This window comes from Suricata suricatta, chromosome 4 (assembly GCF_006229205.1).
Source record: "Suricata suricatta isolate VVHF042 chromosome 4, meerkat_22Aug2017_6uvM2_HiC, whole genome shotgun sequence".
In the NCBI taxonomy this organism is placed as follows: domain Eukaryota; kingdom Metazoa; phylum Chordata; class Mammalia; order Carnivora; family Herpestidae; genus Suricata; species Suricata suricatta.
This window is the reverse complement of record NC_043703.1, coordinates 3941615-3964016: the sequence shown is the minus strand read 5'-3', so window position 1 is coordinate 3964016 and position 22402 is coordinate 3941615. Positions and strand designations below refer to the sequence as shown.

Genomic DNA, 22402 nt, shown 5'->3' with positions numbered 1-22402 from the left:
GCATTGATGCTTCCCAGAAGCTTTACTGATTATTCAGTTTCAGGGAAATCTCTCATTTTATTTTTAGCCACGTTCCCTCTTTCTCTTTTTGGTCCAAAATACTTTACCAAAAGCCTGACTTTGGCTCCAGAGAGAAATAGGCGTGGTCTCCATTCTGGCCCCGTCACTTCCCGCCGCAGGCCTCGAGCAAGTTGTTTACACTTTCCACGACTTAATTTCCAGTACGTAATTTTTAGGATTTTTGTGAGGTTGCCTGTATTTATATCCACTCATACATGTTAGCAAGTGTTTTTATTTTCAGTAATGTTAATATTGTAGCACTACCCTGAGTTATTATTTAATGTTATGAATTTTTCTTTAAACAACAAAAAAATCACTTTAGAATATTCTGGTAGTTTGGCTCGAATCTATGATAGACTTGAAAACACACGACACTTTCTGCCCAGGCATGATATTTGAAGGCAGGTTAGGTTGAACCAAAAAGATGACAGACTTACTGTTTGGCCACGGCATGTCGGGTTTCCCTAAGCCATGGACTTCAAGGACATATTACACTTTAAGTAAAATTTGTTATAAATATCTGTGGGCAAATTTCATACAGTAGTTCTAGAACAATGTGCAGGCTCTGTAGGAGGTAAAATTGGCTCGATGTTTCTGGAAGAACAGCTCTGTAGGTTTGTGCGCACGGACACCTTCTTCCTTCCCTTACCGTTCCCTATTCAAGTGATTAAAAGGATATATTTTTGCTTTTCAGTCATTCAAGACTGCTTGCAACTGATTGCAGACAGTGACACACCTACTATACGACACGGTAAGGAGACGCTCCCCCCCCCCCCTCCCTGTGGCTTTTCTACTCACCGTGCTGCTGGTCCAATCATTTGTGATACTCTGTTCAAACTGCATCGCCCATCAGCTGTCTCCCTCACAACTTTTTAGAATCAGGGATATAGTAAGAAACTTAAACGTGATCAAAATGACTGGGGAATAAATATGTAGGTGAATATAGTAATCTAACAAGGAGACTTACCTTAGAGGCACTAACACTTAGGAATGTAAAATAATTAGCCTGCAATCAAACAAAATCAGTACTAAGCCAACCTCAACTTTTTATTTTTTAGAGATCATTTTGGCTTCTCTAATGACTCATGATCATCTTGACAAATATTAATTCTCCTACTTACTAGGTTTTAGAAATCATAATAGGATGAAGAGAGGCTTGAACAGATCATAAACACTTTATATTAATTAATTTATTAATACATATATCATGTGCAAATAAATATAACACTTTTATGACAATCCAAGGTGAAATGATTGCTTTTTATTTCACATACTATGTTCTAGTTACTGTGGGAGCAGCGGGACTTAGCCATGAATAAAATACGTATGTTCATTCCTCCCTTTCATGGAATGTACCTTTTGACGAGGGGAAAACGGGGGAAAAAAAGCACAAATGAACAAGTGAAATGTAGAATGATAAATTTAAGTGCTATGGAGAAAAATAAAGCAGGCGAGAGGCTAGGGAATGTCTGGGCAGTGAGCCAAAACCGGGAGTTCACAAGTGTCAGAGGGTTAAGCTAGGGGTCAGAATGGGGAAATCAGAAGGAGCCCAGAGAATGAATTTGGACTGGCCTTTATAATGATTGCCAAGAGTGCTAGCTTATATCTGTATTTTCTTGGTGACTTTAGTAATCCTGAATGCAGCACAGATACTGAACTATTTGAAATTCTATTATCTATTGCTCTGCATTTTCCAAAGTCATGTCTTTGCAACTTTTAACGGGCAGCAGACTGTTTGTTTACTAAGGATTAAAATAACGTCAGAAGAAGACCTTAAGGACCAGAGATAAAATTTTTAACACATGACTTCCAAGAGGTTTGTTTCATACATTTGGCCCGAACAAAAATGCTATAAACCACTCTCCAAGATGGAGCTTCTATTGATCAGGAACGTGACTTGCCCAGAGTAGTAGCTAGGATCTTCCTGGGGTGGTGGCTGCCCTTCACTGACCTACGGGTGCTGGTGAGGGTCCTTTGCCCTCTGGACCCAGGGGTCCGCTGTATGGGGCCCACAAGCCTGGAGCAACATGTATCTGCTAGTGACGTGGGCGCTTAAGCACCATTGCTTTCCTGCATCCCATGAGTCTTGGTACATTGTGTTTCCATTTTCATTTGGCTCAGGATATTTTTTAATTTACCTTCTGATTTATTTTTGATCCATTAGGTGTTTAAGAATGTATTATTTAATTTCCACATATTTTTGAATTTCCCACTTTTTCTCCTGTTACTCATTTCTAGTTTCATACCATTGTGGTTGGAAAAGATACCAGATGTGGTTTCAGTCTTCTTAAATCTGTTCAAATTTGTTTTGTGTCCTAACATTTTATTGATCTTTGGGAATTTCTTTTGTGCATGTAAGAAAAGTGCACATTCTGCTACTGTAGGGTGAAATATTCTGTGTGTATCTGTTAAGTCCAACTGGTCTGCAGGGTGGTTCAAGCATGCTATTTACTTACTATTTTCTTTTGGATGACTTATCCTTTATTGAATGCAGGGTATTGACTTTTCCTATTGTTACTGCATTGCTGTCTATTTTTCTCTCCAGCTCTGTTAATATTTGATTTATACATTTAGGGGCTCCCATGTTGAGTGTTATGTCCTCTTGATGAATCAATCAACTTGTCATCACATAATGACCTTGCTTGTCCCTTGTGACATTTTTTGACTTGTTGAAGTCTATTTTGTCTAATATACGAATAGCCACTTCTTGTCTCTTTTGTTTACCTTTGGATGAAATACTGTTATCCTGCCCCTCTCTATGTGTGTTCTTAAAGCTGAGTGACTTTCTGGTAGGCAGCATATGGTTGGATTTTGTTTTTCCTTCAAATCATTCAGCCACTCAATGCCTTTTGATTGGCAAATTTAATTCATTTACACTTAAATTATTGATAGTGAGGACTGATTATTTTCCTTTTGTTAATTGTTTTCTGGCTGTTTTGTAGTTCTTTTCTTCTTTTCTTACTCTCTCTATGTCTTTCTTTGCTGTTTATTTTGTGTACTGGTAGCTTTGATTCCTTTGTCTTTGTATTTTGAGTGTCTACTACAAGTTTTTCATGTGTGTTTACCATGAGGCTTACATAAAACAACTTAGTTACAGTAGTCTATTATAAGTTGATAACAAGTTAACCTTGATTTCATACAAAAACTACTTTTACTTCTCCCTCCCCCCACATTTTATGTTATTGATGTATACCTGTTTACATCTTTCTATATTGTGTATCTACTAACAAATTACTATAGTTATAATTCTTTTAATACTTTCATCTTTTAACTTTTATACTAGAGTTGAAGGTGATTTGTAATTCATGATTACCATTTCTTCCAGGTTTATGGAGATTTGTTGTATCCCTTTATGTGTGTTGGGTTTTCTTGGTTCTTCATGTTCCTCGTAGAGTTGCTTTGTTGCCTATGCATTTGAAGAGCCATGTACCTCTCCCGCTCCTCACGGACTGACTTTCCCCTGGAGACACTTGCACTGGTCAGCAGTGCTTGAGATTAGCCACTCTAGGCCAGGGGCAAGGCCCCTTGGCTTCCTCCCTTACCTCCTGGAGGAAAACAATCTGTCCTCTGCTTTTCCTCAATCATACAATTTAAAAAAAAAAGCTGGGTATAAAAGACTGTCCGGTCCTGTCCCTTTCTTTGTTTCTAACTGTAGCAAGGACCAAGCTCTTCTGGTTGTGCCACATGAAGTATGGGGTGAGATGATGGAAACCCGCTCCCCAGCAGGCACTCTGACAGCCCACAGGGCCAGATGCACACTCCAATCTCAGCCTCCATGGAGGAATCACAGGCTGAGGCAGCCTTCCTGGTGCTGGGCGAGGCCTGTTTGGGGGAGGGACTCGTGAACAGACTAAAATCGCTCCTCTTACCTATATAGAAGTGACTGATTCTCAGTCTGCACTCTACTCCGTAGCTTCTACTTCTTAGCTGGATTCTGAATTTCTTCTCTACGTATTTTGGCACCAATATTATTGTCAAATCATATTTGATATGTTAAATCATTGATGATGTCTAAGGCTTCCTACACTGCCATCTTGCTGACATAATCCGTCATTGGGAACTTTTGATGTGTCCGCCTACTACCTTCTGCCTGTGTGGTTTCAAGTGTGAAGTCAGCTATTAGGATTATTGACCATCTCTTGCATTTGAGGAATTGCTTCTCTCTTGCTGCTCTCAAGATTCACTTGTCTTTTCTCTCATCTGCTTAATTATAACTCACATTGGTGCCGATCTCTTTGAGTGTATCCTTTTTAGAATTCACTCAGCTCCTTGGATGTGTAGATTCATTCTTTCTTCAGAGTTAAGAAGAATTTTCCCGTGGGTGCCCAGATGGCCGAGTCAGTTACGTGTTTGACTCTATGTCTCCACTTTGGTCCTGATCTCACAGTTGGTGAAATGGAGTCCCACATCGAGCTCTGTGGTGACAGCACAGAGACTGCTTGGGATTTTCTATATCTGTCTATCTGTCCCTCTCTCTCTGCTCTCTGCCCCTACCCTGCTTGTGCTCTCTCTTGCTCTCTCAAAATAAATAAATAAACATTAGAAAAAAATAAGAGTTTGGTCGTTATTTCATCAAATACTCCTTTTGCTCCTTTCTCTTCCCCTTCTGGGACTTCCATTATGTAAATGTTAGTCGGATGGAAGGTACCTGATGCTCTGTTCACTTCCTTCCATTCTTTTTTTCCTCTTTTTCAGACTGCATACTTTGAATTATTCAGTCTTCAAGTTTGTAGATTCTTCCTTCTACCTGCTCAGTCTTCTCTGTAACCTCTCCATTGGTCTTCTTAAAATTTCAGCTCTTTTACTTTTTAGCTCGCAATTTCTATTTGGATCTTTTTTGGGAGAAAAAAATTTATCTCTTTTCGGACAGTGTCTGTTTGATACGTAATTTGCCTGGTTTTCTTAGGCTCTTTGTCTGTGGTTTCCTTCAGCTCTTGAAGTGGGTTTAAAAGCTGTAAATCTTTGTCTAGTAAGTTCAGTGTCTGGGATGCCTTGGAAATGGTTTCTGCCAATTTCTTTTGTTGTTGTTGTTTCTGTGGATGGCCCTTCATTTTCTATTTGTTTGTGTGCTTCTGTCAGTCTGCTGTCCCTTATTCCAGAAGGCCACAGAGAGTGTACATCTTTAAAGCTTTTGATTCACACCAGCCTGGGAAGCTGCTCCCATCCAAAAGAAACCTCCATGCTTCCGATTCTGTGTGTCCCTCTCTTTCTGCCCCTCCCCTGCTCTTGATCTGTGTCTGTCTCTGTCTCTCAAAAATAAATAAATATTTAAAAAAACTGTCTTTTGAAAGAAACCTCCAGACAGGTCCAAATGCATAGCCACAGTGCTTTGAGAACAAGGTAAGTATCATACCCACCAGTGCCAGCAAGGTGCCACCTAGAACTCAGGCCATCAGCTCCATGCCCACTGCCAAGCTGGAGAATGGGGATGGGAAGTGGGTAAGCCAACATACAGTACTTTTAACTGAAATTTAACAGCCTTTTGCTCACCAAGTACTCCCTACTTGCTGTAAGATTTTAAAATAAGATTTCATACATCGAAGAATACTGCTTCTATACGTTTTGCCAGCTTAATTGTGATTCTAGTGAAGGGACCTATTATTGAGCTTTCTACTTTGCCATTTTCCATGACATCACGCTGACAGCTACATTTACATCGTTAGGGGATATCTACTGATGACTTTGGTGTATGATAGAATTAACACGATTCCTGTTTATTCTCTGTCCCCCACCACGCATCTTTGGAGGACTAATATTAAATCTCTTAACGTTTATCTATGTGTTAAAATATTTCTATTTCTGTTCCTTGAGCTATCAACTTTAATTTCCATCTTTGGTGCCCCAGGTGTTGTGAATGAGGCAACTGATGAATTTACTATTGATGTTTCTCCTCCTCTACTTCTCTGTATGTGTTAATTCTATCATTTCTACATTGTCACGGCACAAAACTGTTTCATTCTTTTCTGTCAAACCGTCCTCCGTATGTGCTTTCATCTTGTTTGGTTTTCCGGGTGAGTGTATTCAGTGTGCGTTGCAGACGCTTGCTTTCCTCATTCTCCTCTTAGTTTCTGGAATTTCCTTCTTGACTAGTTCACTCAAAATGGGCTTAGAAGAAAAATATCACTGAGTTTTTGCACTGATAAAACTGTATCATTGGGGGCCCCTGGGGGCTCAGTAGGTTAAACGTCCAACTTCGGCTCAGGTCATGATCTCACGGTTCATGAGTTCGAGCCCCGCATCAGGCTCGCTGCTGTCTGCACAGAGCCTGCTTGGGATTCTCTGTCCCTGCCCTCCTCTCTCCCCCTGCTCCTCTGCTCTGTCTCTCTCTCTCTCTCTCTCTCTCTCAAAAATAAACATTTAAAGTAGTTTATATACTTTTTAAAAAATGTTTTTATTTATTATTGGGAGACAGAGACAGGCAGAGCATGAGCATGAGAGGGGCCGAAAGAGGGGGAGACACAGAATCGGAAGCAGCTCCAGGCTCTGAGCTGTCAGCACGGAGCCCAGTGTGGGCTCGAACTCACAAGCCGTCAGATCATGACCGGAGCTGAGGTCAGACACGTAACCAACTGAGCCCTTCGGGCACCTCAGTAGTCTTTATACTTTAAGGACAACTGCCTAGATATGATATTTCCATTTCTTCACTTGAGCTGTAGGAATTTCTCCACGTTCTTTGGGTTTAGATGCACTTTAAAGAAAAGTAAAATAAGAGAAAATTTTCTTCTCATAAGTGGCTTGATTTTCTTGCCTGACTATACAAAGAATTACTTATTTACCTTAAAAAGTCAAAACTTGGTTGGCTATATGTGTCAGGGTTGACTATTGTAGTTAGAATAACAGCTCCCAACGGCGTCTACAGTCTGATCCCTGAAACTTTTGTGAGCGTTTTACTTCACGCGGCAAAGGAGGCTTCGCAGATGTGACTGTGATAAGAAGTTTGGGGAAAATTCCGGGGCCGGGCCCAGTGTAATCACAAGGGCCGTCATAGCTGGTAGCATCAGAGCCCGGGAAGGAGCTGCAGTGGTGAGAGCAAACTGCCTGGGAAGACGGAGGAGGCAACGGACGGGTTTTCCAGCTTCCAGAAAGATCGCTGTCTGCCAGCACCTTGAGTTTTGCCCAGTGAGACTCCTTGTGTTTCGCACTGTAACGTAATACATGTGTGTTGTTTTAAGCCACTGAGTTTGTGGTCATTTCTTACAGCAGCTACATGGAACTAGTGAATTTCGGAATCAGCCTTTCTGGGCCCAGGATGTGGTCTCTCGGTCTGTGGTTGTTTTGCTTGACTTTGGGTTGTTGCTGGTTCTTTCTGGCTTCATGTTCTGTATATGCAGAAGATTCTTACTGTCTTACATTTTCTTTTTTTTTTAATTTTTTAAAATGTTTTTATTTATTTTTAAGAGAGAGAGAGAAACAGACAGAGAGAGACAGTGCGAGCAGGGGAGGGTCAGAGAGAGAGGGAGAGACAGAATCCGAAGACAGGCCTCAGGCTCTGAGCTAGCTGTGAGCACAGAGCCCAACAAGGGGCTTGAACCCACAAACCGTAAGATCATGACCTGAGCCGAAGTTGGATGCTCAACCAACTGAGCCACCCAGGCGCCCCTGTCTTACATTTTCTGTAGCTCTACATTTTTTCTCCAATTCTAAACTCTTTATTTCCATATTCCTTTGTGCAAAACCAACTTTCCATACTGAAACTTTTTATTTTCATTTAAGTGAGGGTTTTTCCTCCGCCTCTTCCAAGTTCTTTTAACCTGCACTGAGATTTCTGAGATTGTAAGATTCTAGATTTCTGTGTGTGTATAAGGCTTCTTCGCCTTTAAGGAGCTGTTTTTTGCCGGCTCTTTGTGAAGTTGGACACTGTCGTTTCTCTCCCCTTCCACACCCAGCCCCAACGTGATCTCAGTGAGTTTGGAAGTCTTTTCAAGTTAGTCTGGAAAACTTGCGTCTGGCCGTGGCTCTCACATGCCTAAACAGGAGGGAAAGAGAGAGCGAATGCCATTTCCACAATCATGATGATGGCGGAAGCCCCTTGTTTATTTCTGCTTTGCCACATAATGGTGTCATTATTTCATAGAGGCAAGGACAAGATCTAATTTTAATCCCCCTGTAGAATTTGACACTCGATGACTCCCATCTTCTAGAAACACAGGCTTCCCCAGGTTTGCTTCTCTAACCATTTTATCTTTTCGATGATCCCTCCTTTGAAGTCTCTTTGCAAATTACTCCTGAACGTGCCTCTCATATGGCCCCGCCCCCGCCCCGGCCCCGCCCACCTGCTTTTGTTTCCTCCCCATTAGCCTTGCTCCGCCTCAACTATGGCATCAAGACTAAGATAACTATGGATTTCCATGCCAAACCGTACTTGCTTTATACAAAAAATCTTTACTATTTCTTGAATTGGTTTACTTAGTCTATCTTTTAATAAAAACTATTATCAATATTTTATCCTGTAAAAGTATTTCCAGCAGCTGTATGATAAAATTTAAAAATCAAGAGAACTAACAAACATACCAGCCCCGATTGCCAGCTGCTCTCTGTAGCATCTATTTTCGGCTTTTGAAGGAGGTAAGACTGGGAGTACCAACCTTTGCAAAGAAACGTCCGATTCCTAAAATAGAATAAAAAACAAATATTCATGAACTACGTCTGATTCCACTGTAAAATGTTGTCAGCCTAAAATTCATGTATTTGATACATGTCAGAACAGGAAAGATCCACTCTTTCAAGAGCAGACACTTTCAAGGGTACGTGTAAATTATTTTCACTAATTCTGGCATTCTTTTCACCGAATATCACGTCATTGCACACATTAATTTTCTTAAGTTTTCGAAAACTTATAAGTACGTCAAGTGTTTACAGCTGAATGGAGGGGGGAAGTTCAGGCTGTACACACCACAGGACATCGGTATTTTAGCTGTGGACTAGGGAAGATAAAATAAGCAGGAATACTCTTGGAGTTTACTTCCGAATTTTCAAATACTGAATGTTAATCAGTGACGCATTCTGCTTTAGAAAAGCATCATACAGAAGAGGCTCTCCACATGGCTTTTTCCGTTAGCCTTTCCCTGTAATCTAATTCGCATGCTAAAAATCTAAGCACGTTTTAAGATGTAGAAACATGTTATAATATTTATGCTTCAGTTTATAATTTATTTTAACCTGCTGTTTGGTCTGTTTCCTTAAAGAATTTAAGATTCTTTCGGTAGCAGGTATTGACTGAGCGTGTACGCTGTGCTGGGCTGTATTCTTGGCATTTGGGCTTAGGGCGTATAATTCATGTGTACGTGTGTGTGGGTGTGTGTGCAACGTGTACATGGTGTGTGTGCACTGGGAGAGAAATGCAGATAATACACATAAACAAGTAAAGATGTACTGACTCTTTAATAAGAATATTTCCAGCAAGATAGGATGAAATGTCAAAAGAAAATGCCAAGAGAACGTAAGAATATATACCTAATAACTATTTGTTTTTCTTTCTTTTCTGACAATACGGTGAGTACAAAGCACCTCACTGATTGTGTAGATACAAGTATGGTGTAAAGAATTAGGAAATCAGCCTAAGATATTGAAAGAGAAATGTTTAGGAAGTCAGCGTCTCTAGCCAGAATGGAAGCAAGCAGTTTTAGAACTGCGTGTGTTACTTTGGTTCACCAGTGATACATCCCATTTCACACGGTTTCAGTCACTAGCTCACAAAATGCTTTTAAAGGAAACAAACAAGCACATAAATAACAGAATGCTTTAAAAGAACAGTCGGATGCGGTGGGTTGTGGCCTGGTACGCGCCGCCACTTTCAATCAGCGTAAGTTGAAAGTTGAATTAGTTGAGGCAGTAAATATTTGCCGCATGTTTGCCGGAGGCCAGGCGTGGTGTGAGGCCCTGGGGAAATAGCAGGGAACCAAACATAAACAGTGTCTGAACTCCGAGAAGTGGGGATCCAAGACGTGCAGTCTGGTGAGGGGAAAAGAAGCCTTTCTTGGGTTGGAGCACCAAGCAGGGACCTGGAACCCGCGGGCACAGCCGCCTCCAGGAAGAACAACCGGCAGGATTAATTCTTCCTCGTATTTTCAGCTCTTGGCCTCTGGAGGTGCCTTAGGCACATGATGTCATCTAAACAAATGTGAAACTACCTTCCTGCCATCTAGTCACTGACATGATGCGGCATCAAAACGGGACGACGTGTCTTTTCCCCGTAAAGATGAAGTTCAGCTCTACGTGTCAGCGGAGGTGAAAACCTGCTTTTCTCACAAGGTCCTCTCTCCGTTGCAGGACGTAACACGTATGTCCCGTGGCTGCTCAGCTTCAAAAGAGGAAGGGCCCTGGAAGAGAAGGAAAATAAAATTCTGGTGAAGGAGACGGGTTACTTCTTCATATACGGGCAGGTAGGTCCGGCGCCCAACCTGCACTCCCCCCCCTGCGCCTCCTTGTTGTGCTCGGCTCTGACGGAGTTCTCTGGTCTGTTTCTCAGGTTTTATACACCGATAACACCTTCGCCATGGGACACGTAATACAGAGGAAAAAGGTCCATGTCTTTGGGGACGAACTGAGTCTGGTGACTTTGTTCCGATGTATTCAAAATATGCCTGAAACACTACCCAATAATTCCTGTTACTCAGCTGGTAAATAACAGTTCTGTGTGAGTCTCCAGAAGGACAGTCCTCAGTGTGCTGTGTGGTTTTGTTCTCTTGAATGATGAGCTAGGTCCCTTGAATCAAAGCAGAAAAAAGTCATAACGAAGAGTTTTGTCGTGGTTATACACATCGAGGGAGGGCACTAATGTCACAGCAGTCAACGCTGAGAGTGATTCCAAACTGCGTTTCCCTCGACAGGGGCGCCGTACAGTAACAATGGCCGTGGTGACAGACGAGAAGTCACCGCGTGCCCGACGCCCTTGCCTGCACCTCCCCTGTGCTCCTGCTCAGGATCCGCCCTGGTTAAGGGAGGCGGAAGCGAGTCACAGGGAGGGTGCCCACGTCGTCCTAGGTTGTAGAGTTTCTAAGTTCCAGAGCTTGGAATAAACCAACCGGTCTGACCCCAGCGCGTGGGCCCCAGAGTTTTGACTGACGGACTTATTTGTATGTGCCGGGGAAGCCCGCCGGCCGGTGGAGGGTCTGGTCCAGCTGCTCAGTGGCCTCTCAGCCTCCTGCAGGGACGTCTGGTGGCAACGGGCAGCAGACAGATGGCTTGGGGACGTGAACGTGTGGGAGCAAGGCTTGTGCAGGCAGAGGCAGTGAAGACGCGGAGAGAAAGAAAGGGCGGGGCTTGTTCATGTCAGGCCTCGGGCTGCCGTTGCCAGCGCCGTCTTCATTTTCTTGTGGGGGTGAATTCATCAAAGCCGGGATTGGGAGGGAAACCCCATGTTTGCCCTAGACACAGTGATTCCTCCCTGGTGACTTTGACAAATCCACTGAGGACCCTGAGGCGTGTCTTCAGTTCCTGGCAGTAACCGTGAAAGCCTGAAACGAGGCCCGGGGATGGGCCGCCTGGTGGAAGCGCTGGACTGCGGAGGCATTTGCTGGCCAGCACACCGTAAATCAGCAAGGCAGGAAGGAACATCGTTCCTAAGAACGGAGACGATGGCCATTCCGGCTCCGCAGCCCAAAAGAGCCGTAACGGGACGATGAGGAAGTGCGTTAAACTGAAACTCCCTAATTTTCATAAAGAAAAGTTCCCTGTGCCCTGTGATGGCCAGGGCTCTGCGGCCGCAGGGCCCTGTACGTGGGAGGCGCCCCAGCCCGCGCTGCGCACTTGCAGCGGTGCTCGGGTTGTCCCCCTCTCCGTGTCCCCGTTCTCGGTCACACGTTCTGGGTGGCTCGCTTTGTAGCATTAGTCAACTAGACCGTAAAGCTGTGTCTCCAAGCCGGTAGCACAGTGTCATCTGTGAGAAGCATTCTCTAGGACACTTGGGTGTGCAAGTTTAGTCTGCTCTAGGGCATATCTGTTTAAAACCATGAAAAACCACATATTAATATCGAACTGCCGGAAGCCCTTCCAAATGTCATAACCTGGAAGATGGTCCATTCGAGGAGGCCAGCAGAAGCCCAAGCACGTCTTTGACACAAAGCCGGACCTTGTTCACTGTTTCATGGACAAGTTGAGTGTGTCTGTTGTAGAAGTTACAGCTGACTGCTACAACCTTGAACAATCGAGATAGCCAACAGCTCAGGGTTAGGATCTTAAACCAAACCTATTCTAAAATCATTCACACTGACTTTATTTTGAGAGTTAGTATTACTTAATCTCTATGATCAGCAGCCTCTTCAAAATACTAGATTATCTTCAGTCTTTATAACAGCTGCTTTACTCAACAAGTAAATTCCAATCTATTTTTTTCTTTTGACTATTTAATGGCGTCATCAAATGCTTTGCTAATCCTAGAAAGTGTACACATCGCCCTTCGCAATACCCGAACTGTGTTCTTCTGTTTGTTCTCTTAGTCCGTCACAAAACACAAACACAAACAAACAAAGCAAGATCCCTGGAGACAGAATCTTCTTCGTTCTTATCACAGCTCTGTGCGTGTCTAGAAAGGTATCTGGAACATCGTTGAGTGTTCAGTAAACAAACACTGGCTGTTGCCAAGGAGACCTCGGTCCTCTGGTTTGATGAGGGCAGTTAACACCCATAACAGAGTGCATATAATACATTTTCACTGCCTATTCGTGAAAACGCAACTATTTTGTAAGTTGTTGGTTGAAAGTACTAACAAGTTTGATGTTATTTTGTTAATTTCTTTGTTTCTTCTCCTCCTTCCTTTTCCTTCATATTTTCCTTTTGACATGGGGTCCGTATTGATGTACTTACTGAGTGTAGTTCCCAAGTTGTGTTTTGTATTCCTGAATCACAGGACACATCACTGTAAGTTAGGCACACACAGATTTATTGGTCAGTTTTGAGAAGCCAAGAACTTTCTTGCATTGATAACAGATATGGTCATTAAGGAAACGTGAAATATAGAAGGCTATAAAAAATAATCCAAATGAGTCCTAATCCTGTGGTCTGGACTTTAGAGAAAACTATGCTAACAGATAGGCTTTGCTAATAAATGGTGTTTTGTGTTTTATTTTTAACAATATATACATTTTATGTGCACATCACACATACTGCATAGTGTGTATGTTGTTTTTCTATTGCGTATTTTTACTTAACATTATTATAAGGCAAAACCACTTTTAGCCATATAATATCCCATCAAGACGACATGCTATGATTTACTCAACTTTTTTCCTTAAAACAAGACCTTGGCTTCTGTTTAACATCCCCATTTTATAGAGAGTAGATGATAAATACATTTCATATCTGTTATCGTTCTTTCTGCTCATTTACTGTAGCTGTTTTTTGGTTTGGTTTGGGTTTTGGCTGATGGAATGGTGTAACTGGTTATGAAGTCTACTGGTGTGTGTTGACGTGTGAATGCCGATGTTAGCATTTTTCCAAAATGGCATAGTTTTATTTAATGAGCTGCCCCCTCCCCCCTCCCGGCGCATTGTATGCCCACTTAAAGTTCCTGTAAATCACTGTTTTGCAGGCATCGCAAAGCTGGAAGAAGGAGATGAACTCCAACTGGCAATACCACGGGAAGATGCTGAAATATCACGTGACGGAGACGGCACGTTTTTCGGAGCATTGAAACTTCTGTGACCTGCTTGTCCCTTGTCCGTGGCTGGGTCCCTTCCTCTCCCCGTACCTCTGAGGAGAACACACTGAACTGGAAACACCAAAGGAAGAAAAACAGTAGTTACCGTACCCTTTTCTGTGAGCTATTGGTTTTGATTTGCTGAACCTAGACCAAAACAGGAAATCTAACAGACAGCCACAGCCAAGGGATGTCATGTGAATTACAAGAAATAGAACCCGTTTGGGGAAAGATAGAAGTAGAAGTCTCACTAGAAGGCTGAGTCGAAAAACTCAGTCACCGCAGCCTGGCTGGGAGGAAGCCCAGGTTGGAAAGGGGCGCTCAGGCTTTCTTCCGACACGACGTCCATGGTACTCCGCGGACAGGCGCCCGCGTCTGCAGGCCGTCAACTCGGACATCTGGGGACATCTCAGGGTTCACCCCCGCCCTTGTGTCGATTCTGCCCCCGCCTCCACTTCCAGTTAACATTACAGGAAGTGAGAGAAAAAAAAACTTAGAGAATTTTTGCACTTGACACTTAAAAAAGCACTTAAAGAAACCTTCCATTTACATGTACTAAACAGTTGGACTTACAATAAAATCCAAGGGCTATTTAAAGTATTTTTTGTTTATTTCAAGTTTGCGGTTTTTATCTACAATATTCTGTATCACCCGATGGAACACCAGATATTTTTCACATGAGGGAAATACTTCTCTCCTGTGTCTACATTTAGACATATTTTTTCTAGCCTATCCAGGTACTTCAGAAATTTTCACTGCAGGGTAATTCCAATTCCTATGCATATAAGCATTCAGTGAAAAAAAAAAAAACCCTATAATTGTTTGCCTGTAAAAATAAAATCTCCATTGGAAGTTAATGAAAGCATTTATAATAATGGAATGTATTTTCCCTTTATTTCCTGTTCTTCTCTGTTAAATTGTGGCTAGTATCCCAGCCTTGAAAAAAAAAGCACTTGTGTTATTAGCTTTACGGACGTGGAGGCTTCGTGGAAGTTCTTGGCATCCCGAAGGACTTATGTGCTGTGTGCTCGTTAAACGGATCCTGATGACGCTAGGGACATTTTCGTCTAACGGGGACTCACGGTTGTGGATGCTGGCAGAACAACTTTCCACCCTCGATCTCCCTTGTGTCGCCTGTCTTCTTAAAAATGTCACTGGTATAAAGAGTTTACTTCAACCAACAGTTTCCTTCTCTAGTTTGAACAGTAGATGGGAGAACAGACCGTGGGCTGCAGTCATGTTCTCCAGTCTATGCTGAAATGTTTTTAGCAATATGCTTCTCGAAACAAAACATAAAGTGATCTGTACTCAGATTAAACTTCCGCTAGAACTTTGATTTCTACAGTTTTGGCTTTTTTGGTTAAAATCAAATATATTTTGCAACTTCTTTCATGTTACAGTATTAGAATTAAGAAGTATAGGCAGAGCAGGAGTCCTGATGGAGGAGGTGAGTCATTTTTCTAGTGTTGCTGCTAATGTGAGTCACCAAATAAATATCTTCAGCACCTTCTGCCTGGCTTTTTTATTGAGTTTGGCTGACACTACCCATCTTTTGGTTTCTCCCACGTAACACAATGTCATTTTAAAAATTCAGGCATTGGAGCTCCTGAGTGGCTCAGTCGGTTGCGCATCCCACTTTGGCTCAGGTCATGATCTCGCCCTTCCCAGGTTCGAGCCCCGTGTTGGGCTCTGTGCTAACAGCTCAGAGCCTGGAGCCTGCTTCAGATTCTGGGTCTCCCTCTCTCTGTCCTTCCCCACTCATGCTCTCTCAAAAATAAACATTAAAAAATTCAAAATTCAGGGCATACTCATAAAACATGATAAAGCAATATGTGTTAAGGTGTGAAATAAAGTATTTGAAATTATGACTACATATGTCAGAAAGGACTTGTTCACATCACTGCTATATATATAGATATAAATTAAGTATTTCTTGGAGCCTCTGGTTAAAGAAGATCGTGTTACCGATCCACGGGCTCGCGCACTGAGCTACTGTGATCCACAGCAGGGCCCCTGGTCTTTGAGGACTTACCATCACTTATCAGCAGGTGCAGAATTCAGCCACATCAACTATCCTTACAGTGTAACCCAGCATTGAAATGTGGGTCCCGTCTTCCTCAAGTGTGAGCTTGTGTGGAAAATGAGACTGGCCCAGGGAGGGTATGTGGCGGTGAGGACATGGGAGGGAGGTGAGGTAAGGCAGTGGTGTTGGAGGGGGGAAGGGCGGGGGAAAGGGGAAGGTGGGGAGGGTCTCCAATGCAACATGCCTGTTTACTTTCCTGCCCGCAGTTTACTTTCGGAAAAATGATGTTGTACTGGGATTTCCCATGACAGAGTGTTTCCAAGGTTAAGTGTATGGGCCCAGATCAGACACTCTGTCTGGTCTTAAACTCCAAGTCCGGAATCATGCTGGTGAATAGCTACCTGAGGGTGTGGCCCTGCTGGTGGTGCGGGAAGCCCAGCGGGGGGCCAGCGAGCCTCCAGGACACAGGGAGCCTGCACGACCAGCGGGACTCCTCAGCCGCTGTGCAGAGAGGGGACCGGCCAGCCTGGTGTGTGATGGGGACCACTGCTGACTCACAGAAGACCTTAATAAACCCTGGTGTAATTTGTCAGGAATTCGGCTGGCCTGCCCCAGGCGGGGGAGGGCTGTGAGCCCTGAGGAGCAGGGCAAGCAGCTGGTTCCTCTGCTTTGACTCCCGAGTTGCTTTACAGTCTCTGATTCGGCTGCTAATACAAAGATCTGCACTCATTATGTGAAACAGGACCTTTAAACTCCTTTTTGAAATCCAGAGGGTTTACTTTAAACCATGCATGCGGTAGGGTACAAAACCCTGGGGGTGCCGCTTGGTGACACGTTTTTACAAAGTGGACATCCCCCTGTGGCCACACCTAATCTAAACAAGGAACAGGCCAGCCCCCACACCTGCCTTTCCTGCTCCTCCCCGTTTTCGAAGGTCATTGCCATCTTGACTGTCATCATGAAGGAAAGACTATGCCTTTTAGAATGTTTTACAAATGGCATCGGATGGGATGGAATCTTTACTACATGCCGCCTGCCTTCCCGGCTCACCGCCTGCCTTCCCTGCCCGCGGCCTCGCAGTGAACTGCGCCCACACCGCTGCAGGTATCGCTCACTCCCGCTCACCGCGGAGCAGACTTTCACCCCCTGAATCCATCAGGCGCATCCGTTTCACTATCGCAGGGCCTCCAGCTGGGGCTCTCGTGAGTTCTGTTTCCATGACTGTTCTTGGAGGTGTTTGGGGGAAACTCCATACCTATTTCTGTTGGGTCGATACCTGGAAGGCGGATTGGTGTGACATAGAACGTGCCTACTTCGGCTTTAGTAAATCTTGCGGAAAAGAGTGCTGAGTGGAAACAGGTGTGAGAAAATCAGAGGCAACCCAGCTGCTGCAGGCACCGGGGGCTGGGCTACTGGCTGTGCACCTGCCGCCCCAGCCTGCACTCGGCCACAGACCCTGCCCCCTCCTGGCCCACCTGTGGTCCCTGGCCAGGGGGCCAAGATTTTCCAATATACCTCATCCTGGGCACGTTTGTTTTCATAACTTAGTTCTGCAACTTTGCATAAATTGGATTAACATTTGCACATCAATCATAGTTAAAGGGGAGGCGTCCACCGTCTGTGGTCCTGCTGGTATCAGGGCCTCTTCTCCTTCTGGCTCCGGGGACGCCACAGGCCGGACACATCCTGCTCAGCCTTGCCCGGACCACCTTCTAGGCCTGGTTTGAGGTTGTCTTTGAAGTCCTCACCTTCACCATCTTCCTTATTCAAGTCGACTAAGTCTTGTGTTATTTAAAAAACAATGCAATGAAAGTATGTTCAAGACACTTAGAAATAAAGACAAGGAAAGATAGTTACTTAAGTGTATTATATAGGAGTGCCTCCTGAATATGGATTTGTTGCTTATATAGATTTCTTTTACGATCTTATTATGACAGGAGACAGGATTCAGTAGACAGAGAGGAAAAGGTGAGGACCTGAGGTCCCTGGGTGGGGAAGACGCCTATTCGGGAGCAATGCTGGGAGTGTCTGACCGAGCAGTGCCCTCAGGCTGAAGGTTCCTCCAAACAGTGTAACAGACCCCGCCTGCTTCCCCCCAGGTTTCCCCTGGGGAATGTGAGGAAAGACCTAAGCTAGACCACCCCTCATTCAATAAAAACGAGCCAATCAGGAATGGACAACCCAGCACCCCGAGCGATCCAGCCAATAAGAGTGGAGCCTGAGAAGGAATGATGGGGAAGGGAAGAGGGAGGGCCAACCAGAACCTTCTGAAACCAGGACCCTCCCCTGGAGTCCTTGGCATTCACTGTCTAATGTCCCCTCTCTGTAAGGAGGCTTTGCTTCTATTTCCTTTCTGATCTTACTCCAGTAAACTTCTGTCTGCTGCTCATTTTGTGTCCACCTCCATCGTTGGGAGCAGCGAGACGAGCCCCAGGTATTGTGGGGAAATATCCTGCAACACCATGCTGATGTGATCCTCGCCAGTGCTTGGGCTGGTACTCGCGGAACACAGGGCATTTCGGAGGGCGCCTGGGGGGCTCCGTCACTGGCTGAGAGGATTCCTCAGCAGGAGAGGCTGCGTGGAGACATCTTGTTCAGGGCGCCTGGGGCGCTCCGACCTTGAGCGTCTGGCTTCGGCTCAGGTCATGATCTCACGGTCTGGGAGTTGGAGCCCCACGTGCGGCTCTGTGCTGACAGCTGGGAGCCTGGAGCTGCTTCAGGTTCTGTGTCTCCCTCTGTCTCTGCCCCTCCCCTGCTCACACCCTGTCTCAAAAATACATGAACATTAAAAAAAAATGTTTTAGAATATAGGACACTTCATTTTGTGCATGCGCAAAGCTGTTAGGCGGCAGCTCCCCTTTAGTTGCTAGACGAGGTGCTGCCTGAATCATTTCAATTAGCTAATTAGATCTTCACAAGTAAATAAACAAACACAAAGTAAACAAACAGATAAATAACAAAAGATGTTAGGCAATATTTTTGTTTTATCTCATGCTACAATCATACACTGGATTTATTTTTTTTTAAGTTTATTTATTTATTTTGAGAGAGAGAGAATCCCGAGCAGGCTCTGCACAGTCAGCACAGAGCCAGACACGGGGCTCAAACCCACAAACGGTGAGATCATGACCTGAGCTGAGATCAAGAGTCCGTCGCTTAAGCAGCTAAGCCCCTCCAGGTGGCCCTACGCACAGTGTTTCAAACTAGCCCCCACGACGGGAACTCCCTGGGGAGGAAAGAGGGAAAGAGGGGCGAGCCCCGCCTGCGGGGGGACTGGCTGACACCTGTTCTGACATGGGACTGTCCACACCGCCCGAGGCCACTCGGGGGAGGCAACAACTCCATTCCCAAACAGCATGTCCGTGGTAGGCGCCAGACCAGCTTAAATTCCGTGTCTCCCTCTTTCCCTCTCTGTAAAGCTGGCGGTAATTTCTCACCAATGCACACCCAGGTGCACACACGTCCACACGCACCCCACGACGGAAGGCAGCGCTTGGCGACAGAGCTGGCTTCTCGGGCCTCCGGAGCTCCTTTCTTAGTTTAATCCTCTGCTGCAACTTGCAATACGTTTTGAGCAAGGGGCCGTGCATTGTCACTGCGCTGAGCCCTGCAGCTTCGGGAGGGTCCTTCCCGGAGCCCTCGGAGAGGACTACCGGGTGGTGAGGAAGGGCTCATGGCTAGGGCGGTGCCCCTGGAGTTCAAGGCCCTGCTGGGCTGCTCTCTGGCTGGGTTGTTTGGGATTGGGGGGCAGGCACGGCTGGACCCACAGAGTCGCTGGGAGAAAAATGAACTTGTGAAAGAATGGAATAGTGCCCGGCATGCTCTCCGTCTAAACGCCTCTGCTTAGACAGTCCACGCGCGCATACACACACACGCACACACATACACACACGCACATACACACACACGCACATACACACGCACACACATACACGCACACACATATATACACACATACACACACGCACACACATACACACGCACACACATACACACGCACACACACATACACACATATATACACACGCACACATATATACACACACATACACGCACACACACGCACACACGCACACACACATACACATACACACGCACACGCATACACACATACACACACATACATACACACACATAACCACATACATACACACATACACACACACATACACACACGCACACATACAGAGAAGAAGGGTTGCCGTTGGAATTCAAAAGAAGTAAAGAGATGCGCACTGTTTGGTTTTATTTTAGCAAAAGATCTGAAAGCGAAATTAGCAGGAAATTGAAGAAATCTGGTTTCATTGTTTGGTTTTAAGTTATCCTGAATAGACCACAAATCAAAGAAGAAGAGGAAGAAAAAGAAGGAGGGAAAGAAGGGGAGGGGGAGGGGAGGGGAGAAGAAAGAAAGGAGAAAGAGAAAGGAGCCCGCTGCCCTCCAGCCCTTCCTCAGGTCCCAGGAGGACAGCTGCCCGTACCCAGCAGTGCCAGTGAAGCAGAAAACAGCTCTGACTACATCCTGCCCTGGCGCTAAACATTTCCAAGATTCAGGGGACAGACTGTGGGGCAAGAGCAGCAGTAAGGGAGCCAAGGTTACCCTCGGTGTAACCTGATCGGAGATCACGTGTCAGTGCCAGGAAACCCGGAAAGGGGGTGGGGCTTGATGAGAATGAAAATGTCCTCAAGAAAGAGTCTCCTGGCCCTGGGGACACCTCGGCCAGCCCAGCCTGCAGGTGCGAGCAGAGGAGGGGCTCGCCCACATCCCCCCGATCACCCCCCCCCCTCCTTCCAAATGCTGAGACACCGCTGATGCCCCTACGGGGTCTCACTCGTCAGAGACGGAGCTTCCCGTTGGGGTCCCTGGTCACCCCCAGGATAGGAGCGCCTCTCAGTGAGGACAGGACTGTGCGCGTGAAGAGTCATGTGGGAATGAACAGCCACATTTTTATTTGCATTTCAGATAAGTCGAAGGCATAATACATGGCAATTTGACTCCCCTGGAAGAAGACAAATGGATTAATTTTAAAGGGTAAACCGCAGAGTTACAGGGCTGCCAAATTAGAGTCCAAAAACCACAGTAAAAATGAACAAAATGTTTCTTCTTCTTCTTCTTTTTAATGTTTATTTATTTTTGAGAGACAGAGAGAAAGGGCAGAGGTAAAGAGAGAGGGAGACACAGAATCCAAAGCAGGCTCCAGGCTCTGAGCTGTCAGCACAGAGCCCGACGTGGGGCTCAAACCCACAAACCACGAGATCATGACCTGAGCTGAGGTCAGATGCTTCACCGAATGAGCCCCCCCCCAGACCCCCCAACAAGATGCTTCTAAGCAGCCTCGCCTGCTGAGGAATCTTCTGTGGAAGCCGTCACCCAGCCTCGGAGCAGACTCCTCCGGAGAAGCCGGCGGGCCTTAGTGCGGGCCCTTGGGTCCCCCACCCAGCGGGACCCGCTGTGCTCCCGGAGGCGAGGAAGAAGGGCTGGCAGGCGCACAGGGACTGGATGCCTCCCCCAGGGTCGTGTCCAGCCACCTGCCCGGGTCTGGGAAGCCAAGGTCATTCTCGTTTGTGAAACGTGAGACTTATAATGGTGGAGCGCTGTCCCCGGGAGTGGGCGCCACCTCATCACATGGTCGTCGCCTGCTCCCTGTGTGAGTGACCCTGCACGGCACACCCGACGTGAGAAGCACGGAAACTGCCCAGGATCGAAACATCACGGAAGAATTTCTACACCGGAGGACAAAGTTAAAAAGAAAGACCTTCCCCCACCAAGAAATCCAAATCCAGAGCGTAAGAGGAAGAGGAAGGAAGAAAGAAGGAAGGAGGTGACAGGAAGAAGGAAGAAACATTTTCAGTATTTAAAGAGCCAGAGAATAAAGTTAGAATCGACGCATAGGACTTACGGGACTGTTTTCTTTTAAAATTTCGTATTAAGGTACAAATTGCATACTATAAAATTTACTTGTGTGATGGGCAAAACTCAATGGTTTTTTAAGATGGATTTGAAGAGCTGTGCAGAAACTTACAGAATTTAATTAAAAACATTGGGATCTTGAAATTATATTCCCAGGAAGGAAGGGGAGGAGCTTTGGGGGAGATTAAGAACAAATCTTTTAAAGAAAACGTGTGGGGTACCGGGGTGGCTCAGACAGCTAAGCACCAGGCTCTTGATTTTGGCTCAGGTCACGATCTCAGAGTCTGTGAATTCGAGCCCTGCATCCGGCTCTGCACTGACAGTGTGGAGCCTGCCTGGGATTCTCTGCTTCCTTCTTTCTCTGCGACCCCCCCGCCCCCCGCTCATGCATGATCTCTCTCTCTCTCTCAAAATAAATAAATCAAACTTAAAACCACTTAAAAAAAAAAAAGAAACTGCGTGAAGTATATATATATTTTTTATTTAAAATTTTTAAAGATGTTTTATTATTTTTGAGAGAGAGAGAGACCGCGTGAGCAGGGGAGGGTCAGAGAGAGAGGGGGGGAGACAGAATCCAAAGACAGGCTCCAGGCTCTGAGCTGTCAGCACAGAGCCCGATGCGGGGCTCTAACCCACGAACTCTGAGATCATGACCTGAGTGAAGCCGGATGCTCAACTGACTGAGCCCCCCAGGCGCCCTGCATACTTTTTATTTTAAACTAGATTTAGGTTTATAGGAGGTTACAAAGGCAGCACACAAAGTTCTAGATACACC

At 45.3% G+C, this 22402-nt stretch overlaps 1 protein-coding gene across 1 annotated transcript; it reads left to right on the top strand.

The window, feature by feature from the left end:
- The first annotated feature begins 579 nt into the window (after nucleotides 1–579).
- TNFSF13B (TNF superfamily member 13b) lies at nucleotides 580–15206 on the top strand. The gene is made up of 4 exons (XM_029936445.1): nucleotides 580–811; nucleotides 10330–10442; nucleotides 10529–10679; nucleotides 13589–15206. The coding sequence occupies exons 1-4, from the start codon at nucleotides 649–651 to the stop codon at nucleotides 13699–13701; spliced, it is 540 nt and encodes a 179-aa protein (XP_029792305.1). The 5' UTR covers nucleotides 580–648; the 3' UTR covers nucleotides 13702–15206.
- Nucleotides 15207–22402: the final 7196 nt, after the last annotated feature.

Excerpts from the sequence above, each read along its gene's own strand:
- TNFSF13B (XM_029936445.1), top strand. The coding sequence starts at position 649 with ATGTTTCTGGAAGAACAGCTCTGTAGGTTTGTGCGCACGGACACCTTC. Across the intron at positions 812-10,329 it reads CACACCTACTATACGACACG|GACGTAACACGTATGTCCCG; the intron begins GTAAGGAGACGC and ends TCTCCGTTGCAG. Across the intron at positions 10,443-10,528 it reads ACTTCTTCATATACGGGCAG|GTTTTATACACCGATAACAC; the intron begins GTAGGTCCGGCG and ends TCTGTTTCTCAG.